Source organism: Myotis lucifugus, unplaced genomic scaffold, assembly GCF_000147115.1.
Source record: "Myotis lucifugus unplaced genomic scaffold, Myoluc2.0 scaffold_11, whole genome shotgun sequence".
NCBI classification, from domain to species: Eukaryota; Metazoa; Chordata; class Mammalia; order Chiroptera; family Vespertilionidae; genus Myotis; species Myotis lucifugus.
In genome coordinates, this window is record NW_005871059.1 from 10,252,259 (window position 1) to 10,274,426 (window position 22,168).

At 39.5% G+C, this 22,168-nt stretch overlaps 1 protein-coding gene across 1 annotated transcript in view; it reads left to right on the top strand.

Annotated features, from left to right (window-relative positions):
• The first annotated feature begins 7,750 nt into the window (after positions 1-7,750).
• TXLNB (taxilin beta) overlaps positions 7,751-22,168 on the top strand; it is a 39,315-nt gene continuing 24,897 nt past the window's right edge. Inside the window, exons 1-3 of the mRNA XM_006084409.3 lie at positions 7,751-7,882; positions 10,400-10,851; positions 19,786-19,877. Of these exons, the coding sequence (XP_006084471.1) occupies positions 10,413-10,851; positions 19,786-19,877 (531 nt within the window). The 5' untranslated portion in view covers positions 7,751-7,882; positions 10,400-10,412. The remainder of the gene's footprint in view (positions 7,883-10,399; positions 10,852-19,785; positions 19,878-22,168) is intronic.

The window sequence follows — 22,168 nt, forward strand, 5'->3', positions numbered from 1 at the left end:
TCTCTCCCAAACAGTGAAGCTCAGGCATCTGTGCACCACAGTAGGGAGGTAAGGCGGGAACTAAGGAGGATTTAAAAAATAAGGTATCAGAGGTCCAAGTATTTACTCAGTCCTAAACTGCTGACCACCTCTGCTATTCTCAGGGTCTGTATTGTTACAGATCATATCAAAACCACATCAAATTACTGTGGAGAAAAAGAACACACACTTAGAATTTAAAAATAGATCCATACTCTTTGATAAGAACTGCATTGCAAGAAGGAAGGAGAAGAGTACTCATCAGATCGTAACTAGGTGACCACCACACCCCTGTTTTCTAACACATCAAACATACCCTTTCCTTTAAACATAAGTTCAACCTTAGACCCCTTCTGAGAACTGCTTTGTGATCAGCAGGGAAGTGAGCCTCATGACACTCAGGTAGGGGGAAGAAGAACTCATGACCTTTAGGGAGGAGAATCAAAAGAACTTCTATACTAATCAGAGAAGAAAAAGATGAATCTGGTAGTCATTGCTTAGCAAACCTCAGAAAGACTATTTGGAAAAAAAAAATGCCTTTGTCAAAACTTTGAAAGGAGACTCGTTGTTTGTGTAGTAAAACACATGGATCTATCATTTTGGAAGACTTTATTTTTATTTAACTCTTGGCAAGTAGTGCTACCTTATTAGAAAGGGCTGATTTTTCTCATCAAAGTCATCTATTGAGGACAGGTCAGGGTGGCTCTGGACAAGACCGCAGAGTGCAAGGGAGGTGAGAAGATGATCTGTGAGGTTCCTTCCCTCACCAAGATTCCTCAGATCCCATCGTATTCACCAAACAAGGAGGAATGAGAAGAGGGGAAAGAGGAAAAAATATACCTGATAGGGGATCCCAGTCCAAAGCCCTTGGTGGCTTGATAACCTCAAAGTTGGGACCACCAGCAATTGACATTTTAGTCAATCTATCTCATTGCCTTCTGGTTGCCATTAATTTTGGTATCTTGTGACCAGAGTTCTTTCAAATGAGAAATATTTCCCAAGATTCCTGTAGGGAACATGAGACAGAGGAAGTGGGACACCACAAAGTGACTATACCCCTGTAGCTCAGGCACTTCTGCCCTAAGGGCATGTTATGATTATTCAAATACCACCAGGGTTTTCCTGTGGATCTGTAGCAATAAGCAGACCCTCACCCAAAGGAATGTCCTGGAATTCCACTGGTAAACCACTGATGACACAAGTTTTAGACAGGACCAGAGGGAGAAACATCTCCATGCTTCAGCCATGTGGCCTTCAAGCCTACTTGCTCCTCTCAGAGGTTGGAACAGTGAAGCCTGTTCCAGGGGAATGACCTGGCTACAGCCATTGGCAGCCATTAAAACTCAGCTCTCTCCTCAGTGGACATGTTCTAGATAAACAAGCTAACAGTCTCATGGGCCTGGATCTCTACTACATTCAGCAATGTGGTAGGAAGGGGGGTTTCAAAGATGAGGGGTCCAATATTACTACAACATGATGGACTTTCTTCTGACCTTCCTTGAACAAAATATTGACATGAACTAAATCTCCCCTATAGAACGCATGTGGCCAAATCTTGTTAATTCAGATGAAACAGAGAATCGGGGTAAAGGGCACAACCTAAAATTTATCTGCATTATTTATAAGAAGAAATTCATGATTCTGTTGTTATCATGCAAAAAGTATTTACTTAAGAAGTGCAGCGCTTTTCAAGCACAAGTGTAGCATCCAATGTTTATGTACATTTCAAATCATTTTATGCCAGAAAGCTAGTCCCCGTTGCCCTTTACTAGACCACCTACTAAAGCTAGACCACCTTTGTTTGTCTAATTTTGCTTGAAAAAATAAAACCAAATTCTTTGCATAGGATATGAATCGTACTTTTCACTTCTGGAGACAAACTGCGCACACTGATTAATACAGATTAAAGACATGCTAGTTAGGAATCAAATAGTGTAACTTGCTGCCTGGTTTTGTATATAGACTAATTAAAAATAATCTCTGCTCAGCCACAAGCCCACATTTTCCTCTATTCTAGAAACATAGGGGCGATTGCTGAGTAGCAACAGAGTGCACAAAGATTTCCACCTCACCCCAAGCCAGATCTAACCCAGATCAAGTGTATGTATACCACAACTAGGAGATGATACAATAGATTGGCAGACTTGAACTTGTTTCTAGACAGCCACAATTTCAAAATGTTATTGGTATGGAAAATATAAATTCTCATTTCATAGTCTTCACTCAAACCCATTATTATTGGAATTGCAACACATATTATGTGTTCATTAGAGAGACTACGTTGACTATGTTAGCCTCATAAAACCATGTGAAACAGTGTAGGAAATTGAAGCTGAAGAAATTAAAATATAGCTTAAGTAAAAGACAGATCTGGAATTCATATGGAAGTTGCCTGATTTTCAGGCATATAATCTAAATTGTTATGTGATATGTTTCCCTTAAGCCCATAGCCAGAAAAGTATAGAATTCATAAATTCTTGCATTTGAAAGAGACCTTAAGTGAGTCATTTAATCTAATCCCCCCCACCCCCCACTCAACCCCACCATGCAGAAATTTCTACTTTAGTATCCCTAAAAGAGCAACCAGGGTCTATTGGATATTTCTCATTTGGGGAATAATTCATTTTAATACTGGACTGCTATAATGGTTAAACAGATCTTCCTGACTCCAAGATAGCACTGTAAAAATCTTTCTGACCACTTTCTCCTCTAAAATTCACTAGCAAACAAGAAGAGAAACAGAAATAGAAACTCTAATATCAGTGAAACCAGAAGAATTGAATCCAAGAACTCCAAACCACAGTGAATAAGGACAAGAACATAAGATGTAATAGAAATGACCCAACAGTAAAAGTGTGCTTGACAGAAATGGGCTTGGGTGACTGCAGGAAAGGCAGCAGGAAATTGAGAAGCTAGCTAATTTGCCTGGTAGATTCTGAAAAGACTACAAAATTTGAGGTTAGTTCTCAGCAAGTAGAGATAATATCGAAAGTAGCAGTAGGCTGGGGGACTATAGTAGAATCATTTGATGGTTAGTTTTTTGTTTTCAAATTAGAATGAACAGTTAGACCTAAAAGTCCCAAATCCCACTCACAAAGTCAAGTAATTTCTCTCTATCCTTTCAGGATACCTGAGGATTGTTCTCTGGTGAAGTTTAACCAGAAAGTTCTGGACTCAGGGAGGTGAGGTCCAGTAGAGGGTAAGGGTGATAAAAGGAAAAGGAAGTTATACACATGAATCTCCAGATTAAAAACCCATTAAGAAACCAATACAATAAATGGAAAAAAAAACATATTGAATTTTATCATTGTGAAACTTCATATCAGAGATAAAAAGAAGATCCTAAAAAGTTCCAGAGAAGAAAAAAGAAATAAATCATACACAGGACCAGGAATAAGAATGATCATACATTTTTAAGGGGGGGGGATGAAAATTAAAAGACAAGGGAATAATATCTTAACACATTTGATAGAAATATAAAAAAGTTATCAAAAAATTTTTTTTTATTTTGTAAAAGTTTATATCCAGCCAAACTATCAATCAAGTAAATATAAGGATAGCAAAAAGGCATTTGAGACATACAAAATCTCCCATAAATGCTCTTTCAGGAAGCCAAAAGACAATGTTTCACTAAATGAGGAAGCAAAGAAAGAGGAAGAATGGGAATCAAGAAACAGGAGAGAAGTAAAGGGAATTCCCAGAATGACGGCGGGGGGAAGTGCTAGGAGCACAGCTGTGCAGCAGGCTGAGAGTTACCAAACCAGACTGGAGCAGGAAGTTGAGGTTCTGAGGGTATTTCTATGTGGGTGCTATCGCCAGAAAATACTATGATGTATAAATTGTCTAATAGATTTGATCTTGAGGAAAATTGCATAGAAAGGCATTTTACAGAGCTCTTGTGTAGTTAGGGAAAACAGAGTATCTTATATAATAAAAACTTAATATGCTAAGTGTCCAGTCCATTGGTCGGCCATTCAACAATCAAAGCATAATATGCTAATGCTATGCTAAGGCCGCTCAACAGCTCACTATGACGTGCACTGACCACCAGGGGGCAGATGCTCTGACCAGTAGGTTAGCTTGGTGCTGGGGTCTGGCTGATCAGGATTAGGCAAGAGGGGGCTGGACACGCCCTGGAGCCCTCCTGCAGTCCCTCCCCAGCCCCGATCATGCACCAGTGGGGTCCCTTGGCCTGGCCTGCACCCTCTCGCAATCCGGGACCCCTCAGGGGATGTCGAAGAGCCAGTTGCGGCCTGCTCTTGGAGGCCAGGCCAAGTGACCCCACTGGTGCATGAATTCGTGCACCAGGCCTCTAGTTCTACATAATAAACAAGTTTTTTAAAAAGGTAATCATTAACTCCAGGAAAAAAGACAAAGTTTTGAAAGAATGGAACTATAGTCACAGTGTTCTACCTGATTTAGCAGTAAACTTTATTTCATTAATGAAAATATAGAATATGAATTTAAAAATAAGATGTAATTTTATTGAGAAGTGAGGAGAGAAAAACAGATGTCAATAATTTAAATCTTCATCTATCATTATGGGAAGACAATAGGTAATGTCAAAAATGGATGAGTTGACGGGCAGCAAGATAAGTGTTTTATTTACAAACGAGAAAGCAAACCACAGAAGAAATATCTGCACAAGTTTCTGTCATGTCTGGGGAGCATGACAAAGGGAGGACAAGATTATTGTTTCTTGTGATGAGCTTTTTAGCATCATTTGATTTTTAAACTAACTTTTGTAATATTTACATAAAAATGAAAATGCTATTTTCAAAAAAAAAGTTATTCCTTATAATAACTCAAAGGTTGATTGTATAATAAGCATGGAGCTCTATTAATTTGTCTTCTAAATTTCCCTACTCCAGATCTTTGGGCCTTTAGCAGGCCATAGATGGATTCTTAGGAGCCACAGTGTGTGTGTTGGTATTAATTTAATTTATAGTTAAAAATGTATAAGTCCATTCTGGATCATCTGGGTAGCTGTCATTTTGGTGTCAGTATGTATATCATTTTGGTGCCTTCACTACCATGAGTTTATCTAAGAAGTTAGTGAGCACCAAGTAGCACTATTTTAATAATTGCAGGAAAATGAGAAAGAGCAGTAAATGATGCATTAGTATCAAAGGAAGTCCTAGAGAAATTATGGCAAGTCATATAAATGAAACATATAATAATTTGAATGGACTGAGTGTTGAAGAAATTGAATCATTTCACTGTAAAAGTGGTCCATGAATTCAAAGGACCAACATTCAGTACCATATTCATGTTTGAAGTTGCAGTTGGGGTTCAGCAAAATATTATCTGTCACATAAAATCAATGTTGTGATTTGAATCGCATTTATTGATTTTGCAGTCTTTTTAATAATATTTTTTAAAGTTTATCTCATATAATAACAATAAGCATCAGAAGTTTATACCTATTTTTATAGTAGTGCATACTGGTACAAATAATAACATAATAATTTGGATCAACCATGGTGAGTTCTCTTTTTCCCTTTAAATGAATTTCAACATTAAGTTATTCTATTAAAAGAATCTGTACATTATTTAAATGTGAGAATCATTCATTTATTATTTGTATTTACTGAGATCTGATGGTTCAGTTTGCTAGAATTCAATATGGGACACCACCCACTTGTGGCCCTCACTGACTATTCAGTACTTACAAGGAAGTACTTTTTTCTCTCACCCATTTTAATTCACCAATTTTATTATCAAATGATACAGTTTCACTGCCTTTATCACTGGAATTTCTTCATCCTGATCTCTACTTGTTGGGTACACTCATTATGGGAAGACAATAGATAATGTCAAAAATTGACATTATATATATAATACATGCCTCCCTGGAACTTGAAGAAAGGGGTGAAGGAAAATAGAAGGTTTAGGATATTTTACTTGCTATGATAACAATTTATCACACATCTAGTGTCTTAAGAACAACACAGATTTATTAGTTTACAGTTCTGGAGGTTAAAAATCCAAAGTGAGTTTCACAGCTAAAATCAGGTGTCAACAAAATTGCATTCCTCCTGGGGGATCTAGAGAAAATTCATTTCCTTGCCTTTCCAAGCTTCCAGGACTTCCCACATTTCTGGGTTTGCCCCCCCCCCCCCGATCTCTGTTTGAATCATCAAATCTTCTTTTCTGATTCTGACCCTCCTACCCTGCTCTTTTATTTACAAGGACTCCTGTAGTTGCATTGGGCCCATCCAATCCTATATAATAAAAGCCTAATATACAAATTGTCCCCTCAACGACGGGGAGTTCAACCACTCGCTATGATAAGTGCTGACCACCAGGGGGCGGTGCGGAATAAGGCAGGTGTTGGTGATGTGGCACTGGCAGCCGGTGGCAGTGGAGGCACTGCCGGCCCCAATGGGCCCCGATGAGAGCATTACTGTGACAGGATGGTGGAGCAGGTGAGTGGGTGGTGCCAGGCCAAGGTGGGTGCAAGCAGGGCCAATCGCCCCACAGACAGCGACCAGTGGTGGCGGCAGGGGGCAAGGCTGCCACCCAGCTCCCAGGCACTGAGGGAGTCAGGTGGGGGACCCGATGACTCAGGTGGAGGGGGGCGCACGGTGGTCCGGGGGGCCCAGGTGCTGCCCAGGGCCCAGAGGTCAGCTGGGGCCTGCCCTTCTATGCCAGACCCCCATGCTTCGATCGCCAGCCAGGCCTAGGAATTGCACCCGTGCACAAATGTCATGCACCGGGCCTCTAGTTATGGATAATTTCCCCCATCTCAAAATCCCTAATTCAATCATACCTATAAAGTCCCTTTCACTATATAAAGTAAGCAATATATTCACAGGTTCCTGGAATTAGGATATGGACGTTACTCAGGTGGCATTATTCTACCTGCTACAGGGGTGTCACTAAATCCCACCTATCCCAAGAGCAGAAACTCTGATGGAGGAATCCACTTTGGAAAAGTGTGGGAACACATTCTCCAGAAACAGCAAGTAAAAGGGAATGGATGTAGGGTTAAGAGAAGCATTTTATGGTGAATGAGGAGGAGGTGGTTCTTTTTCAAATGAATTAAGGAGCGGGTTGAGGGTGTGGAACGGGTGGAACAGACCTGGCAAGGCTGCTTCGGAAGGTGGGGAAGCCTCCAACTAAGGAAGGAAGAGCACCTGCTTCCCCAGGGGCTTACCTGAGACGTGGAGCAGTTACCCAAGTAAGGTGTGGGACCTGGGGTCACACGGATTCCGTGCACGTGAAGACGACCTAAACCCACTGCCAAGATAGCCCTCTAAATTTTTATTTCATATTTTTCAAACAAACCAAACGATGACATCAGAATTAAAGTAGTTGTACCACCTCCTTTTGGTTATGCATTGTCTCTCTTTTTCCATGATTCTTTTAAGAAACCTGATCCCAATTAGACTAGCATAAGAAGAGAAAAAAAGGAGATGATTCATAGACCACACTGGAAATGAACCAAGAAATAAGAAAAACTGATCTCTGCCCAGAAGAACAATGGTGAAAAAAGTGTGCTAGCAAAAGGGCTGTATGCTGAGAGTTTAAATTGTTTAAAGGATAAAACATAGAATCTGATCAGATCTACCAGCTGTGTCTCCTTTCTAAGACATCTGCCCAAGAGACAGCTACCAAAGCTGAGAGGTTTTTCTCTCTTGCTATGTCATACGGCGTTCCTTTCCCCTCCCCCTCCCTGCTCTCCTGCTGACTGTGTGTGTGTGTGTGTGTGTGTGTGTGTGTGTGTGTGTGTGTGTGGTTTCTCTCTCCCTTGCAAGAACCCAGCCGCCTGCCTGTCTCCTGCTGTCACTGCTGTTCTGACTAGCTTTTTGCTGCCTCTTTGCCTCTTCTTTCCTCTTTCTGCTTAGTTCCTTGCCTTTTGGTAAGTATGACAAACACTCCCCCGACCCAGGCAGTGTGAGAAGACATGGGGTGTGGTTTGTGGTGTTTGAAACTTGCAGATTGCCAGTGAACTGTTTAAGAACTTTCCATTGTTTTATTTACAATTAAAATGTGTTGCTCGGGAAAGGATGTGTAATGATCTGCTGGGACTGCTAGTACAAGTGAAAAATTCTCTCCCAGAGGAGGAAAAAGGCAGGCAGGAACGTTTATAAAAGCTAAAATTTACAAATGTTCTGTTGTAAAATTAATCTAGAAAGAGACGATTTGAAAGTAACAGTTCTTTGACCTTGTTTTTCCTCTTGTAGAATGATCTTGAGGCGAGGCTACTTTTAGGAATTGAGTTGTTCTGTGGTTTACAATGACTAAGTTATTCCGTTTTAAAGTAAATATGGTACATGTGTTTAAAAAGTACTCATGGGATTAACATACAAACATCAATGATGATGGCCTCTGATGAATGAAGAATAAAACTAGTCCAAACAAAACACTTGCATGTATACTAACCACACTAAAACTCATAGAGAGTGTCAGTTTTAAATTCATTGCTTTGAAGTTTGGTTTACTCTAGACTTTATTACATCCTAAAAAGCCTTCCTAACACTTTAAAATCTGCATATGGATTTAAGCCAGTAAATGTTTACTGTTTTCAACTTGTATTAAAAGTACTCTCTTCCCTTGATTTTCAAGGATAAAGCACTAAATGCCATGGCTCCTTTTAGAAGAGCTTAAAATAGCTTCTGGCTGGACAGCAGGTGCTACCCGTCTTTCTCCAAGTTCAGGGGAGGCATAGTTATATATAGATGAGTGGGCCCAACAAGTAGGGGTTGGGATAAAGAAATTTCAGTGATGAAGAGAATGAAACTGTTTACTGTATCATTAGATAATAAAGTTGGTGGATTAGAATGGGTGAGTGGGGATTTCGGGGCTGGGTGAAAAAGGTGAAAAGATCAGTAAAAAACAACAACAACAACAAAACCACCCTCATAGACACAGACAATAGTATGGCAATTACCAGAGAGAAAGGGGTGAAGGAGGTAGAAGAGGATAAATGGAGATGAAAGGAGACTTAACTTGGGATGGTGAACACATAATATGATAGATGATGTGTTATAGAATTATAGACCTGAAATCTATATAATTTTATTGACCAATGTCACCCCAATAAATTCAATAAAAAAGAAAAAATAGAATAAAATGGGTGAGAAAAAAAGTACTTCCTTCCAAGTTAAGAGTACTTGGTGAGGGCCACAAGTGGGAGGCGATGTCTGTACGTTGAATTTTCCGTTCTTGTTGGTGTTTGAGCATTTGACATCTACTGCCCTGAGAAAGGGAGCAGGAAGCCATGCAATGCGTAGAGCAGTATGTTTCTGTTTTTGCTTTCATGCCACCACCACAGCAAAACCTGTGCATTATGGGGATCCTGTCATATTTTTATCCTGCTAATTAGCTCCATCACCATTAACTATCATTTATAAATAAAATGCACCATAACTTAAAGGCTTAAGCTAAATCTATTGCAAGCCCAGATTGGTAATAGCCAGAAACCCTGAAATCCTTGACTCAGCTCATTCCTTGCCCCCTATTTCCAAAGAGCCCAAATTATATCTTGATTATTTCCCTAGTTCATTCCCTCCCTGTTCATTAAACATTGTTATTTCTTAAAAATTAAGTTACCCTAATGCTTCTTGACTGAGAATGTTGTACTCTCTTCTTTTTTTCTATAAGATAGTCAATTTTTATATTAGAACAAAATATTATAGGAATTCAAAGAATTATTATTATGAGCATCACCATGTTTCCATACCAGTTTGTTTGTTAATTTATACCTTTTCTCATTTCCTGTCTTATTCCCAAAATGATACTAGTTTGAACCTCAAAAAAAGTGTTTTCATCATTGGTAATTATATGTTGCTCATCTGGGCAAAGGAAAATACCAGAAAAGCAAGAAAGTATGTTCTGTATCCAGTATAATGATTTATATTAATGTACTCATATCAAACAAATCTTCATTTATACATTAAAATAGAGTTAAGAAACATTATTATTATGAAGGATTTTAGTAAGTTCAGTGTCTCTTGTATTAAATATTTTCACTTTGAAAAAGTAACACCATTTAAAATGTAATTATTTTAATGTATACATCCAAGTACTCCTAATAATTGTAAATCTACATAGAATTATTTAAGAGAATGATAAGATATATTGACTATTCTAAGCAAAATAACAAATATGTCCATGAAAAACAACATCTTGAGTTACTCTGTTAATGTCAATAATCGGAGATGCTACTGGACTTTAAAGACCAAAACCAAAGATATGCTAACAGTATGACTCGATTTGGAAAAATAGCTTCCCACTGTTCCTAATATTTATGGTTTGTGAAAGTACATTCATTCTATGTTAGAAACTGTAATTAGTAGGTGCTCATTTGGGGATGTCCTTATCATTTACATGCAACTGGATTCGCAACATGAAACCTGACTGTGCTTGCCACTAGGTACCACTCCCGTATGGAGGCCAATCACTCTGTACAGCTCTCGGGAGAACCCCAGTCAACACCTCCAGGGGGCAGTTCATCATTATCCAGTCAAAATGACCTGGGGAAGCCAGGCGATCAGGATTCCTCAACCCCACTCCAAGCACCATTGAAAGAGGCAGACGTGAAGCCTGAAACAGGGGCTCATGACATCACTGAAGAGTTGAATAGACAACTGGAAGACATCATTAACACGTATGGGTCTGCTGCCTGCACAGCAGGGAAAGAGAGCTCTACCAAGGCCAAGGAGCAGCCTGAGAACACAGAACCAGCTGACAGCGGGGACAGGGACTGTGAGGAAGCCACTGAAGAGACCGAGAGAGAACCCGTGGCTTCTGGAGAGCCACCTGCAGCCAAAGAGCCTGCCAGCAATAAAGAGCAAAAATTGGAAAAGAAAATCCTAAAAGGATTAGGCAAGTAGTTACGTTCTATATTATGCTTTTTCTTTGAATTATTTCCAAAAGGGCATTTCCTCCAACCTTTACTAAAAGATACATCTCGTATTTGAATTACTACAGGGTTTCCCTACACTTCTCTTGCTGTACTGGCTTCCAGCTGCTTTCCCTCAAATGAGCTAAAGTGAACTTTCAACATGTTACCCACCTCCCCTCTGTCCTTAATGGTTTAACTCTTAGAACAAAGAGCAAAATTCTTAACATAGTCTTTCAGCCCTAATGGTCTAACCCAAACCATTTTTTCCCAGCTTTATCTCACATCACTCTGCCCCACAACATCCCCTTCCTGAACACTCTGCCCCTATCATCACCACTTCTACAGCCGCCTAATAACTAGTCATTCTGACCTTCCCTTGCAGTTTCTTAAACCTGCCACTGGGCCTGCTTACATCCTATATTCTCTACCTAGAAATTGGTCCCCATTCCCCAGTTCAGTCATTAGGACACTTACCTCACCATTTGGCTTACAACTCAAACGGCATTTTCTTAGCTGAACTATAGATGAAGTCTTACTTTTTTCTTACTATGTATCTTTCCTTCCTCGCATATATCAGCATTTAAGTGTGTACATTGATTTTGTGATTCTTTGGTTAATGGGTATCTTCCCCACTAGCTCCTTTTTCAAGGGCAGGACAGGGACTGTGTACATATTTGAACATCATCAGAGGCCTAGTGTCCAGGACAATGGATAGTACATAGTAGGTGGTCAATAAATATTTGTTGTAAGGATGAATGGATGAATAAATGGAAGTTGTTTAAATCAAAGCAAGTGGAATTTGGATTTAAACAAAATATAAATGTCGGGATTGATTTGTACATATAAAATGACTGTCAGATCACTTAGTAATTGTCCCATTACTGTATAAGATATTTTTTATTGAACAAAGCTCTTCAGAAATGTGTCAATTTCAGAATGTCAACAACTGCAGAAAATATTTTTACTCTCATTATTTCATTGGTTCAGCAAATACTTATTAATGTCTCCACTTTATGAGAGACTGTGCTAAGCGCACAAAGATAATTAAATTGTCATAGCCTTTTAGTCAAGGAGCTCTAGGTATGAAGAGAGGAAAAAACATGTAAACTAATTATATTACATAGGGTAAGTGCTAGAACAGGTGCAGGGAAATTGTTAGGAGAGCCATGAGGGATTGGTAACATCAAAAATGGTTGTGAAAGAAGGGTGAGAGAATTAATGCTTTAGCTAGGAATGAAAGCATGTTACTTTGCATATGAATGTTCCTCTGCTTGTCCTCCTTGGTGAATTTTACTGAAACACTCACTATAAATACCACCTCCTATGTGATACATTTCCTGACATGCCCAGGTCGGGTTAGCATCACGCTCCTTAGTTCATTATTAAATTTTCTGCAGCAATCATTTATTTATATAGCTTCCTCCCAAGCTGGATGGAGAATCTATCAAGGGCAGTGATCACATCTTATTCATTTCTGAAAGACAATGTGCCAGAGTGAAGGGTTGTGAGCTGTTGGAGCTACAACTGGATTCAGACTCCAGTAACAGATTATCTGTAAACCCAAAAGTATGCCTATGCTGGCATAGGACATCCCTGTGATGCTTAAAGCCCACTGCTGGCAATGCTTTCAAAAAGGGCTAAAAGACACGTTCGAATAGCATACTTGACCCATCCAGCAAAAGATTAACCCAGACAATACCAAGTTCCAATGTGCATATTCTCTAGTGTTTGAGAACTTTGGGAAGGAGAATAAAATTGCTGTGTGTTACAGAGCTATTTTTTCCTTCTCTATCCAGGACATCTCAAAAAAAGTCTCTTTGCATCAGTCATTGTTAAACTTCCCATAAGACAATAGAAAAATCACATGCAGAGGTGAATGATGTCAAGTGTTTCTAACCAGAAAAGTTATTTTGCTTTCTCACTCTAAAACTTCCTCTACATAGCAATTTGTATGTGTTGTACTGAGGGGATGATATGAAGAAAGTAGGAGTAAAGTTAAAGATGACCAATTTTGGTTTCTTTTCTATTCATGAATTATGGGTCCACTCTAATTACATGCGTCTGACCCTTCCATGCCATTCCTCTGAACGCCATCAGAATATTCTTCCAATCATTGTACTATTTCAACTACAATATGAGTTAAAACAACATTTTAGGCTAATCTAAATATGCAGCAACCACTATTTTAAATATTATTTCAGTTGCCCGCAAGTGATTTTAATATGCTTCTTGGCCGTTTATCAATTAAATGGCACTGCATATCATCTAGATCAGTGGTCGGCAAACTCATTAGTCAACAGAGCCAAATATCAACAGTACTTCTTCAAAATACACTTGCCCAGGCCGAAAACCAACTTCTGCGCATGAGCCACGAAGTTTCAATCACACTGTACGTGCGCGCCCACACGTGGTATTTTGTGGAAGAGCCACACTTAAGGGGCCAAAGAGCCGCATGTGGCTCGCGAGCCGCAGTTTGCCGACCACTGATCTAGATCAATGGTTTTTCAACTTAACTGTGCATTAGAATCAAATACAGAATTTGTCAAAAATGCCACTCCTTAGCACATAGATTCAGAATTGGTGGGTCCAAGGTACCCTGGGTAATTTTGACACAAATGGCTTGTGGAAGCAATGGTTCTGATGTTTCTGAAAGTGCTTCCTCCACCTTTCAGGGAAAATATAAAGTGCCAGCTGTGGTCCTCTTTGAAAATCTATCTAGCTCTTTGGAGGATTTTATTAAATCATTCTACCCATACCTGAAGATACATGCTTCGACTTTATTTATGTACTTGGTCAAATATGAGTTTTTAATTATTACATGTTTATCAAGCAATATTTGCTTTATTGGTATTTTTAAGGTTCTGAAATGTTCTGACTCTCTAACCCAAAACCTTCCAACTTTGGGTTATTGGAAATTTCAGACCAAGTTAAAATTTCCCTAACTGCCAGAATTCTCTGACCTTTAATATAGCATACAACAAGAAAATCTCCAACAGTGATGGGCATAGTTTACAACATCTCCTAAACGTACTGGACCACAATACCCTTCTTTCGTGGAACATTTGTACATGTCTCTACAACCCAAGCACTCAGGACTTACTTGTCCTTTAGAGGTTGCATATCCTCCCACAGTCAACACGCTATACACTGGAGCAGTTGGGGGAACGTTTTAAAACCTCCTTAGTTTTTAGAGTCACTTTTTCCTTGGCATCTGAACTGAAAGAAAACAGATTCCACATTAGAGAGCACCATGACATATCCTGTTAGCATTTAAAGTATCCCCCTTGCTTCCCTCACACCATCCTCCAGGCTCACAAGTGTCCTATTAATCATGTCTCTGTTAACATTACATGGGCTGCACAAGCACCACATAGTAACAAGCACAAAACAATGATAAAATCTAATATACCTTCTGGTATTTCGGTTGATAACTAATTGTATAGGAAATCAGTTTAAAGCATAAGTCCAAGAGAAAAACAGCTGATCTGCAGGTCCATTCTGAGTTCAGACTCCATCTAGTCAACCCACTGATTTTATAGACAGGGAAATTGAAGCCTAGATAGTTTTAAAGATTGGAGGAGAGGAGAGAGGAGGGAGTTTATTCAACTAATTTATGTGATTGTGAGATTACTCATAATGAAAGCAAGGGGAAGCTCTGAAGTTATTAATATTGCAGAACCAAATACACATAAAAATAAAAAATCCGTATATTGGTTGAGGAGCATTCACTGAGCTCACTTAATGTGTTTCATCTTTTAGTTACAGGTGAGTTTCAGTTCTACTTTCGGAAGGGCACCTTGACTAAAACATTGCTTTTCTAAAGTGCCTTCAGCCATTGACTTACTTTGCCTAGAACAGCCACTTTCCCTGATGGTCTATGTCATCCATTTTAGCTTGATTTCTAGTTTCACTGTGAGAGGGAAACAAACTGCTGCTTTGAATCAAATTCTAAGTTTTCTGGAAGAGAGAGTTGGAGACCAGATGAACTCATGGGGAAGAAGAACCAGCAGAGACTGAAAGGTTCACAGTAGAGTCATAGGGAAGCTAAAACTTAGGCCAGATCCTGAAAGGAGAGGAGGGTCTGGAGAAGCAGGTGGAAGAAGAGAGAAAAATGTCTCTCAAGCAAAATAACTAGTACTCTCTTCTAAACTTGAACCGCGTTGAGAAAGGATGTATTCATTTCTTTTTTTTTTCTTTTTTTTTTTAAATATATTTTATTGATTTTTTTACAGAGAGGAAGGGAGAGAGATAGTTAGAAACATCGATGAGAGAGAAACATCGATTAGCTGCCTCCTGCACATCTCCCACTGGGGATGTGCCCGCAACCCAGGTACATGCCCTTGACCAGAATCGAACCCGGGACCCCTCAGTCTGCAGGCCGACGCTCTATCCACTGAGCCAAACCGGTTTCGGCTGTATTCATTTCTTACTGTTTTTTCTAATATGTTTCTTTTTTTATTATAATGGTTGCTTTATTTTATTTTTCCTAGAATAATTTCCTCATTATTAGATTTAGAGATATTTTTCTTTTTAAGAAGTTTTTCTTTATAGTTATAGCCAAGGAATTGCCAGTGGTTTAAACACATTAACAGAACTAATAAGAAGTCCAAAATCACTCTCCAAATGAGTGAGAAGCCAAAATTCCAATTACATATAATAAGGTCACTAACATACAAGAGAAATAAAATGTCAGCTGAATGGAAAACAATGTGACTAGAGAACACAGGGAAGATAGTATTTTCAAAACTGATGTAATTAGTAAAAACAAGCAAAGCAAACATAAACCATGACTATACGAGGTGACGGTGAGGGGGTAAGAGAACCTGTATAAATTTTAAAAGTGGACCAGAACACTTGAGGTAAACAAATATGTCAACCAAACAATGTTATTTGTTGTTGTTGTTTTCTGTATCAAGCTAAAAATAGTTAAAGCTACTTCAGTCATGCAGTCATCAAATTTTAGAGGCTGAACTCAGAATCCATTTAATCAACCCATTAATTTTATAGACAGGAAAAATGGGGCACAGAAAGTTCAAGAGTCTGTAAAAAGGTCACTCAACTAGTTGTTGAACTATGCAGTCAGTTCTAGAACCCAGGTCCCCCAAACTGAGTCCAGTGTGAATTTAAGTATACTGTCCTCCCTGTCTACATACATTGATACATACATATTTCCCTTAAAAGATATCTATAGGTGTTCAAGAATTATTTGTATTACACTCATTATCTTTAAATTATGTTAGAGGGAAAACAAAGTTAACAATGAAATATTCTGGGTCTAACATTTGTAAAGAACATTCACAGTTTTTTCTTGCTTTAAGCTTCCTCCACCACTTTTGGAAATCAGAGAGAAGATAGGCGTACATGTGTATTCAAGACCGAATTTTAGCACCAAAGTCCTAAAAGATAATTTTACAAGAGAAAAAGCAGTTTTGAACACTCATTAAATCTATATAATTGGTCACCAAAATTTGCATAAATAGTTATCATTCTGCTAAAAGTTTGAGAAAAATCTCAGTCTACATTTCTATAGCTAACTTCAATTGTCTTAATTTAAGGCTTTTAGTTTCTTTGATGTAGAAATAATTCCTTTATATTCCAATACTCCTGCAGTCTACAATAGCATCAGTGGCCAGAGCCATGTGACATGGCTGTTCTTGCTGCACAGGTGGTTCTTCTTTCGTGTAGACTTACAACCAAACTGAGCATTCTGTAGGGTAATGGCCATTTGCCACCATATACCTTACCCAGCTTTAATGAGGACTTCAGGTCAGTCCCTTGCTTTCTTTATGACTAATTTCACAATCACGTTGCTTTCGAATGACACATTGAGAAGACAGATCATCCCTTCCCAATAAATGACCCTAAATAAAATAATTTTTCCTCTTGTTACCAACACTGCCACCAAATGACCCCATTTCTATGGAATTATAATTACAGCCTTTCTTAAAAGATGAGCAAATCTCTTTGTGTATTCCCTTCTTCTATGATAATCCCATACACCACTCCAGTCCAGCAAAATCAATGAAAGCTTAAAAATAAGTTCTCTGGTGTTGCTAATTTATGAATTCTACACATGCCTCATTCTGATTTCTTGGATTTTTGTTGTTGTTGTTGAAGGGAGAAATCACTTTTGAAGAGTAGATGATGTTTCTGAATGTCATTCTTCTATACAAAATAACAGCATATGGGAAGAGACCTCAGTGAGTGTAATGATCAAAAAAAAAAAAAAAAGAAAGCAACCCTTCTCACAGTTAAAGAAAACAAAAAGGAGAAAGATACTTAATGTGGGGAAAAAAGAGAGCCATTGGACTCACTCGGGTGTTTCTATCGCCCCCCAAAGGAGACATGTAATGGTTTTACGTGTCCATACTCACACTGAATTATCCTAGCATACACTAAATGTCACCAGTGACAGTAAGACCTATCTTTCCTCTAGTCCAGTGGTTCTCAACCTTCCTAATGCCGCGACCCTTTAATACAGTTCCCCATGTTGTGATGACCCCCAATTTCATTGTTACAAATTGAACATAATTAAAGCATAGTGATTAATCACAAAAACAATATGTAATTATATATGTGTTTTCCCGATGGTCTTAGACGACCCCTGTGAAAGGGTCGTTCGACCCCCAAAAGGGTCGTGACCCACAGGTTGAGAACCGCCGCTCTAGTCGGTTACACAGTATTCATTTGATGCTAGTGTGCAGTGGCTTTGTTTTGTTCCATTATTACCTACATTTGCTGAGCACTTGTCACAGAGCAAGCACTGTGCTGGATCCTGGGCCTGATGTGATCAACAGTGCAGTGTCTTGCCTTTCACAGATGACACTAACTCAGGACAGCAATCTTCATGTGGGCACCTTCCCCAAACTGAAGACAAGAGTGAAGGGATGGCCTGACCTGTACCATGCACACTCATCCCTGCTGCTAGAGAAATAACTCAAAGCCCATGGGGGGAGCTGGGGAGCGGGGGGAGAGACAGCAGTGATTATCAGTTTAAAGGCAGCATGTTATTCCAGGCCATGATTGGAGAGCTGATGGGGCACCTCTCACACCCACCTTCTCCCCTGTCTTAGGCCATGTCTCTAATCTGAACTGACGCACTGGGCAAAGACAGACGAAACCATAGACAAAACCAGCTGTTAGGAATGAGGTCATTTTTTTTTCCAAAATAGTTTCCTTTTATTTCTCTTGGCTTCACTGGCATCAAAATTCCACAAGGGAGTGAAGTGATTTAGAGCAAGTAGACAAACTTTGGATTCAGGCCTTGGCTCTGCCAGTACTAATCATGTAACTTTGGACTCCCTGGGCCTTAGATTCTTATCTGTAAAATTAACCAGTTGTCTATGTGCTCTTTGAAGTTCTTTCTAGACCTAAAGTTCTTTGAAGCCATTCGAGTTAACAGATTTAGCAAATAAAAACAAAGGATGGCCAGGAAAATTTTAATTTTAGATAAATGATACATAATTTTTTTTTAGAACAACTATATTCCATGTCCTGTACCCTAATTTCATGATTTCTCTTCCTATCCGGGATGAAAGCAAAAAATTCCAGCAAACAGGAAATGCCTGTTCATGAGGGAAAGGTTGTCCAAATCTATAATACTAAAAACGTAATATGCTAATTATACCGGACGTCCTTCTGGACATCCTTCCTTCTGGACAAAGCCGCAGCGGGTGGGGGCCGAGGCAGAGGCCCTTGCACGAATTTCGTGCATCGGGCCTCTAGTTGTTAATATTCTTAAGCATATTTATATTGAGAGACATAGGTTCCACTGTGGGGCTTGACCTCCCTATTCTGATTAGACAGAGTGATTGTCACTCTGTTCCACCTGATTGGACTTTTGAAAATATATACTCAGTGGTACAGGTAGGCCTCAGGGTCTCTCTCCTCCCAATGGCTACTTAAAGACAAGATTTCTGGGCACCACAGGAAGGCAAACTGGACAGTTTGAGCTGAAGACAAAAGGAAGAACAATGGAGTGGAGGTGAAAAGAATCTGAGGCTTACCATCAAATAATCATGAACAGATGAGTTTTTAGTATAACACAAACTCATACTGGGAACAGAAAATGAGACTGTCAACAGAGATTAAGTCCTGGGAGGGAGAAGGGAAGGCCCAGGAAGGCTTAACCTGTAACCAAAGAGACACAAAAAGGCCTGGAAAAGACCTTGCATGTCATGGGTCCATTTTCTTTATCTATTGATTTTACTCTCTGCTTGATAGGAAATATGATCAGTTATTCCCACCCAAAACTATTGGATGGGCTCATGCACAGAAACAAGAGAATCTGATTCCCCCCAAAGAGAGGGAAAAGGGTACTAAAAGAACAGCAACACCAAAAAAATAAAATTAAAATAAAAAAGACAGACAAAACTGTCAAGTTTCTCTGTTTTGGGCTGGAATTATAGCAACTCTATGTATCAATGATGGCTATTTCATAGCAGTCAGAACTTTTGATGGACCATTTTGTTTCTTCCTTTTTAAAAATCAATTAATGTGGGGAAATTGGTGATCTATTCTTTCATTATAGTCAGTTTATTTTATTCTTTTGAATATTTTTAAAATATTTAAAATTCTTTTGAACATTTAGAATATGGGGGAGAGGGGGTGGAGATTAACAAGAATAGATTCTTGGGCACTACTGTTATATTAAGAATTTACCATGAGCCTGATGCTGTAGCACATGCTTTCACCAACTTCTCAACTAATCCTTACTCTGTAAGGTAGGTGTCATCCAAGATGCCTACCTTTCTTATAGGAGAGGAAAATGATATCTGAGGGTCAAGGTAAGAAGCTTGGTGAGGGTTGGATAGTAACTAGCAACTGGACAATCTGAGATTCTAGCCCACATCATCTCACTTCAAGCTCAACACTTACTTTTAAAAACGTCTTCACCATTCTTGTTTTCTCTTAAGGCAAAGAAGCCAACCTGCTAATGCAAAATCTGAACAAGTTGCAAACACCTGAAGAAAAGCTTGATTTTTTATTCAAGAAGTACGCTGAATTGGTAAGATCTTTGATTAACGCTTTTTGTCAGAAAGATTCAGGCTCAGTTAGAGCTGAGAAAAGGAGGCTGTTCATTTTTTAGGTACATCATTACAACCATGACTGGTTAGCTCAGATAAGCCAAAGATGGAATTTATAAAAGCAAAAAATTTTATAGGAAAAAGAAACAAAAAATCCGAGGAATAATAGCTGAGTGGGGAAAGAAGATAGTGCTGGAGTCTACTCCACCTTTGAGTACATGTGTAATTTGGGGGATGGAACAGAAATTATAGATAATTGAAAATTCTGGATATTTTAACGTTCTTTTTAGCTTTGCGATAAAACAAAGGCAAACTTTCATTCCATTCTGTGCTCAGGTTTTTGGAGGGGGTTTCCTCAGGAAGAGGGTTGAGTTAATCCTACCCCCTCAGTTTGTGACACATTCTCATTTAGTCTTGATGACTTTTAGTTAGGTAGTCAGTTAGCTGATTAGTTATTCATTCATTTATTCTCTTTGATCTACATTCTCCTCCCCTTCCCCTGCATGGCACAGTGTTTGATGTAAACTACATTGTGCCCAGTTCTAGGTCCTCCCCATTCAGTCTCCCTCGCAAAAAGTCAGGGCTACTGGAGGAAAGGCAGCCCTTCCCAGACCTCAGAGAAGCCATGATGTGTCTTGTATCCTCACCAGTACTCCTGCAATGGGCAGGGCGGAAAAGGGGAAGCATTCAGTGAAGCCAGCCTGTCTGGTTTCAGTGAACCCTGCCCAAACTTGCTGAAGGAGTGACATCAGCAGCCTGTGTACTACACTGGGGTGTGCGAAGGCCACAGCTGAGAGGTGGCACCCTCTCAAGTGAAGCAAGGCAATGTGCTTCTCTCTCATTTCTGCTTGTTTTCTTTAAAAAATATTAACTTACTTATTTCTGTTAGGGAAGTGGTGACAGAATGAAACTGATGTCCACTCACACAGCAGAACAACTCCTCCAGGCAGCAGGCTGCCCTGCCCCCAAGGGCAGATTCACCGGGCAGCCAACGCAGCTATGAGTCAGGGCCTCTCACTTGCACCGGCCCCTCTGAGGCCCTGGACATACTCCTCTTTTCTTAATTATGTATTTTTGGGGTTTTGGTTTTAAAAAGAGGAACTCCAGAACTGAATGAGCTTCAGGCCCACAAACCCCTTAGGTACCTGATGGAGTAGAATATGAGGGACTTGTTTTCTTTCTTTTTCACTCTAATTTTAGTCCTGGAATCCCAGTTTGCTCTGTCCTTCCTTTCGTTTATCTGTGCATCCTGTTATGCTAAATTGTCTATGCAGTAGACTCACAGAACTTCTGAAATCCTGAGAGACTAGCTTATTCCTAACTCTGCCAACAATGCTTTTTAATTATTTGTCATTATATAACCCATATCATTATGATATAAGAAAAATGCTGAATACACAATTCAAGTAAAAATATCTCTAATCCCATATTAAAAACACAAACTTTGATTTATACATCTTCCTTTCCAGTTTTGCTATATATGCAGAGGTACCTATTATTATAATTACCATCACGAGGTACATATACAGTTGACTCTAGAACAACATGAGGGTTAGGGCACCAACCCCCTGCATAGTAAAATATCTGAGTATAACTTTAGACTCCCCAAAAACTTAACTGCTAATAGCCTACTGTTGACCAGAGCCTTACTGATAACAGTCAATTAGCACACATTTTTGTATGTTATATGTATTATATGCTGTATTCTTACAATAATATAAGAAAATAAAACATTATTTAAAAAAACATAAGGGCAAGAAAAATACAATTTCCCTGGCCTGGTAACTCAGTTGGTTAGAGCATCATGCTGATACATCAAGGTTTCGGATTCACCTCCCAGTCAGGACACATACAAGAAGTAATCAGCGAATGCATAAATAAGAGAAATAACAAATCTGTGTTTCTCTCTCTCTCTCTCTCCCTCTTTGGAATCTGGTATTTTGGCTCATATGGCATATATTTTCCCATATAGTTTACTAGAGGCCCAGTGCACGAATTCGTGCACAGGTGGGGCCCCTCTAGGTGGCCTGCAGGGATCGGGCCGAAACCCACAGTCCAACACCGCCTGAAGCTCTTATCTGCCACTCCCACTCATCCCAGCCCCGCTGTGCCTGCCGCAGGCTTGCGCCCAATCAGTCTCGATCAGGAGAGGCTCCTGCTGCTGCAGCAGCGCTCCCCAGCCATGAGCCCTGCATCTGGTGCTCTCCCAAGGGGAGTGGCCTGTGGGATCAGGCTGAAACCAGCTCTCCAACATCCCCTAAGGGGTCCTGGA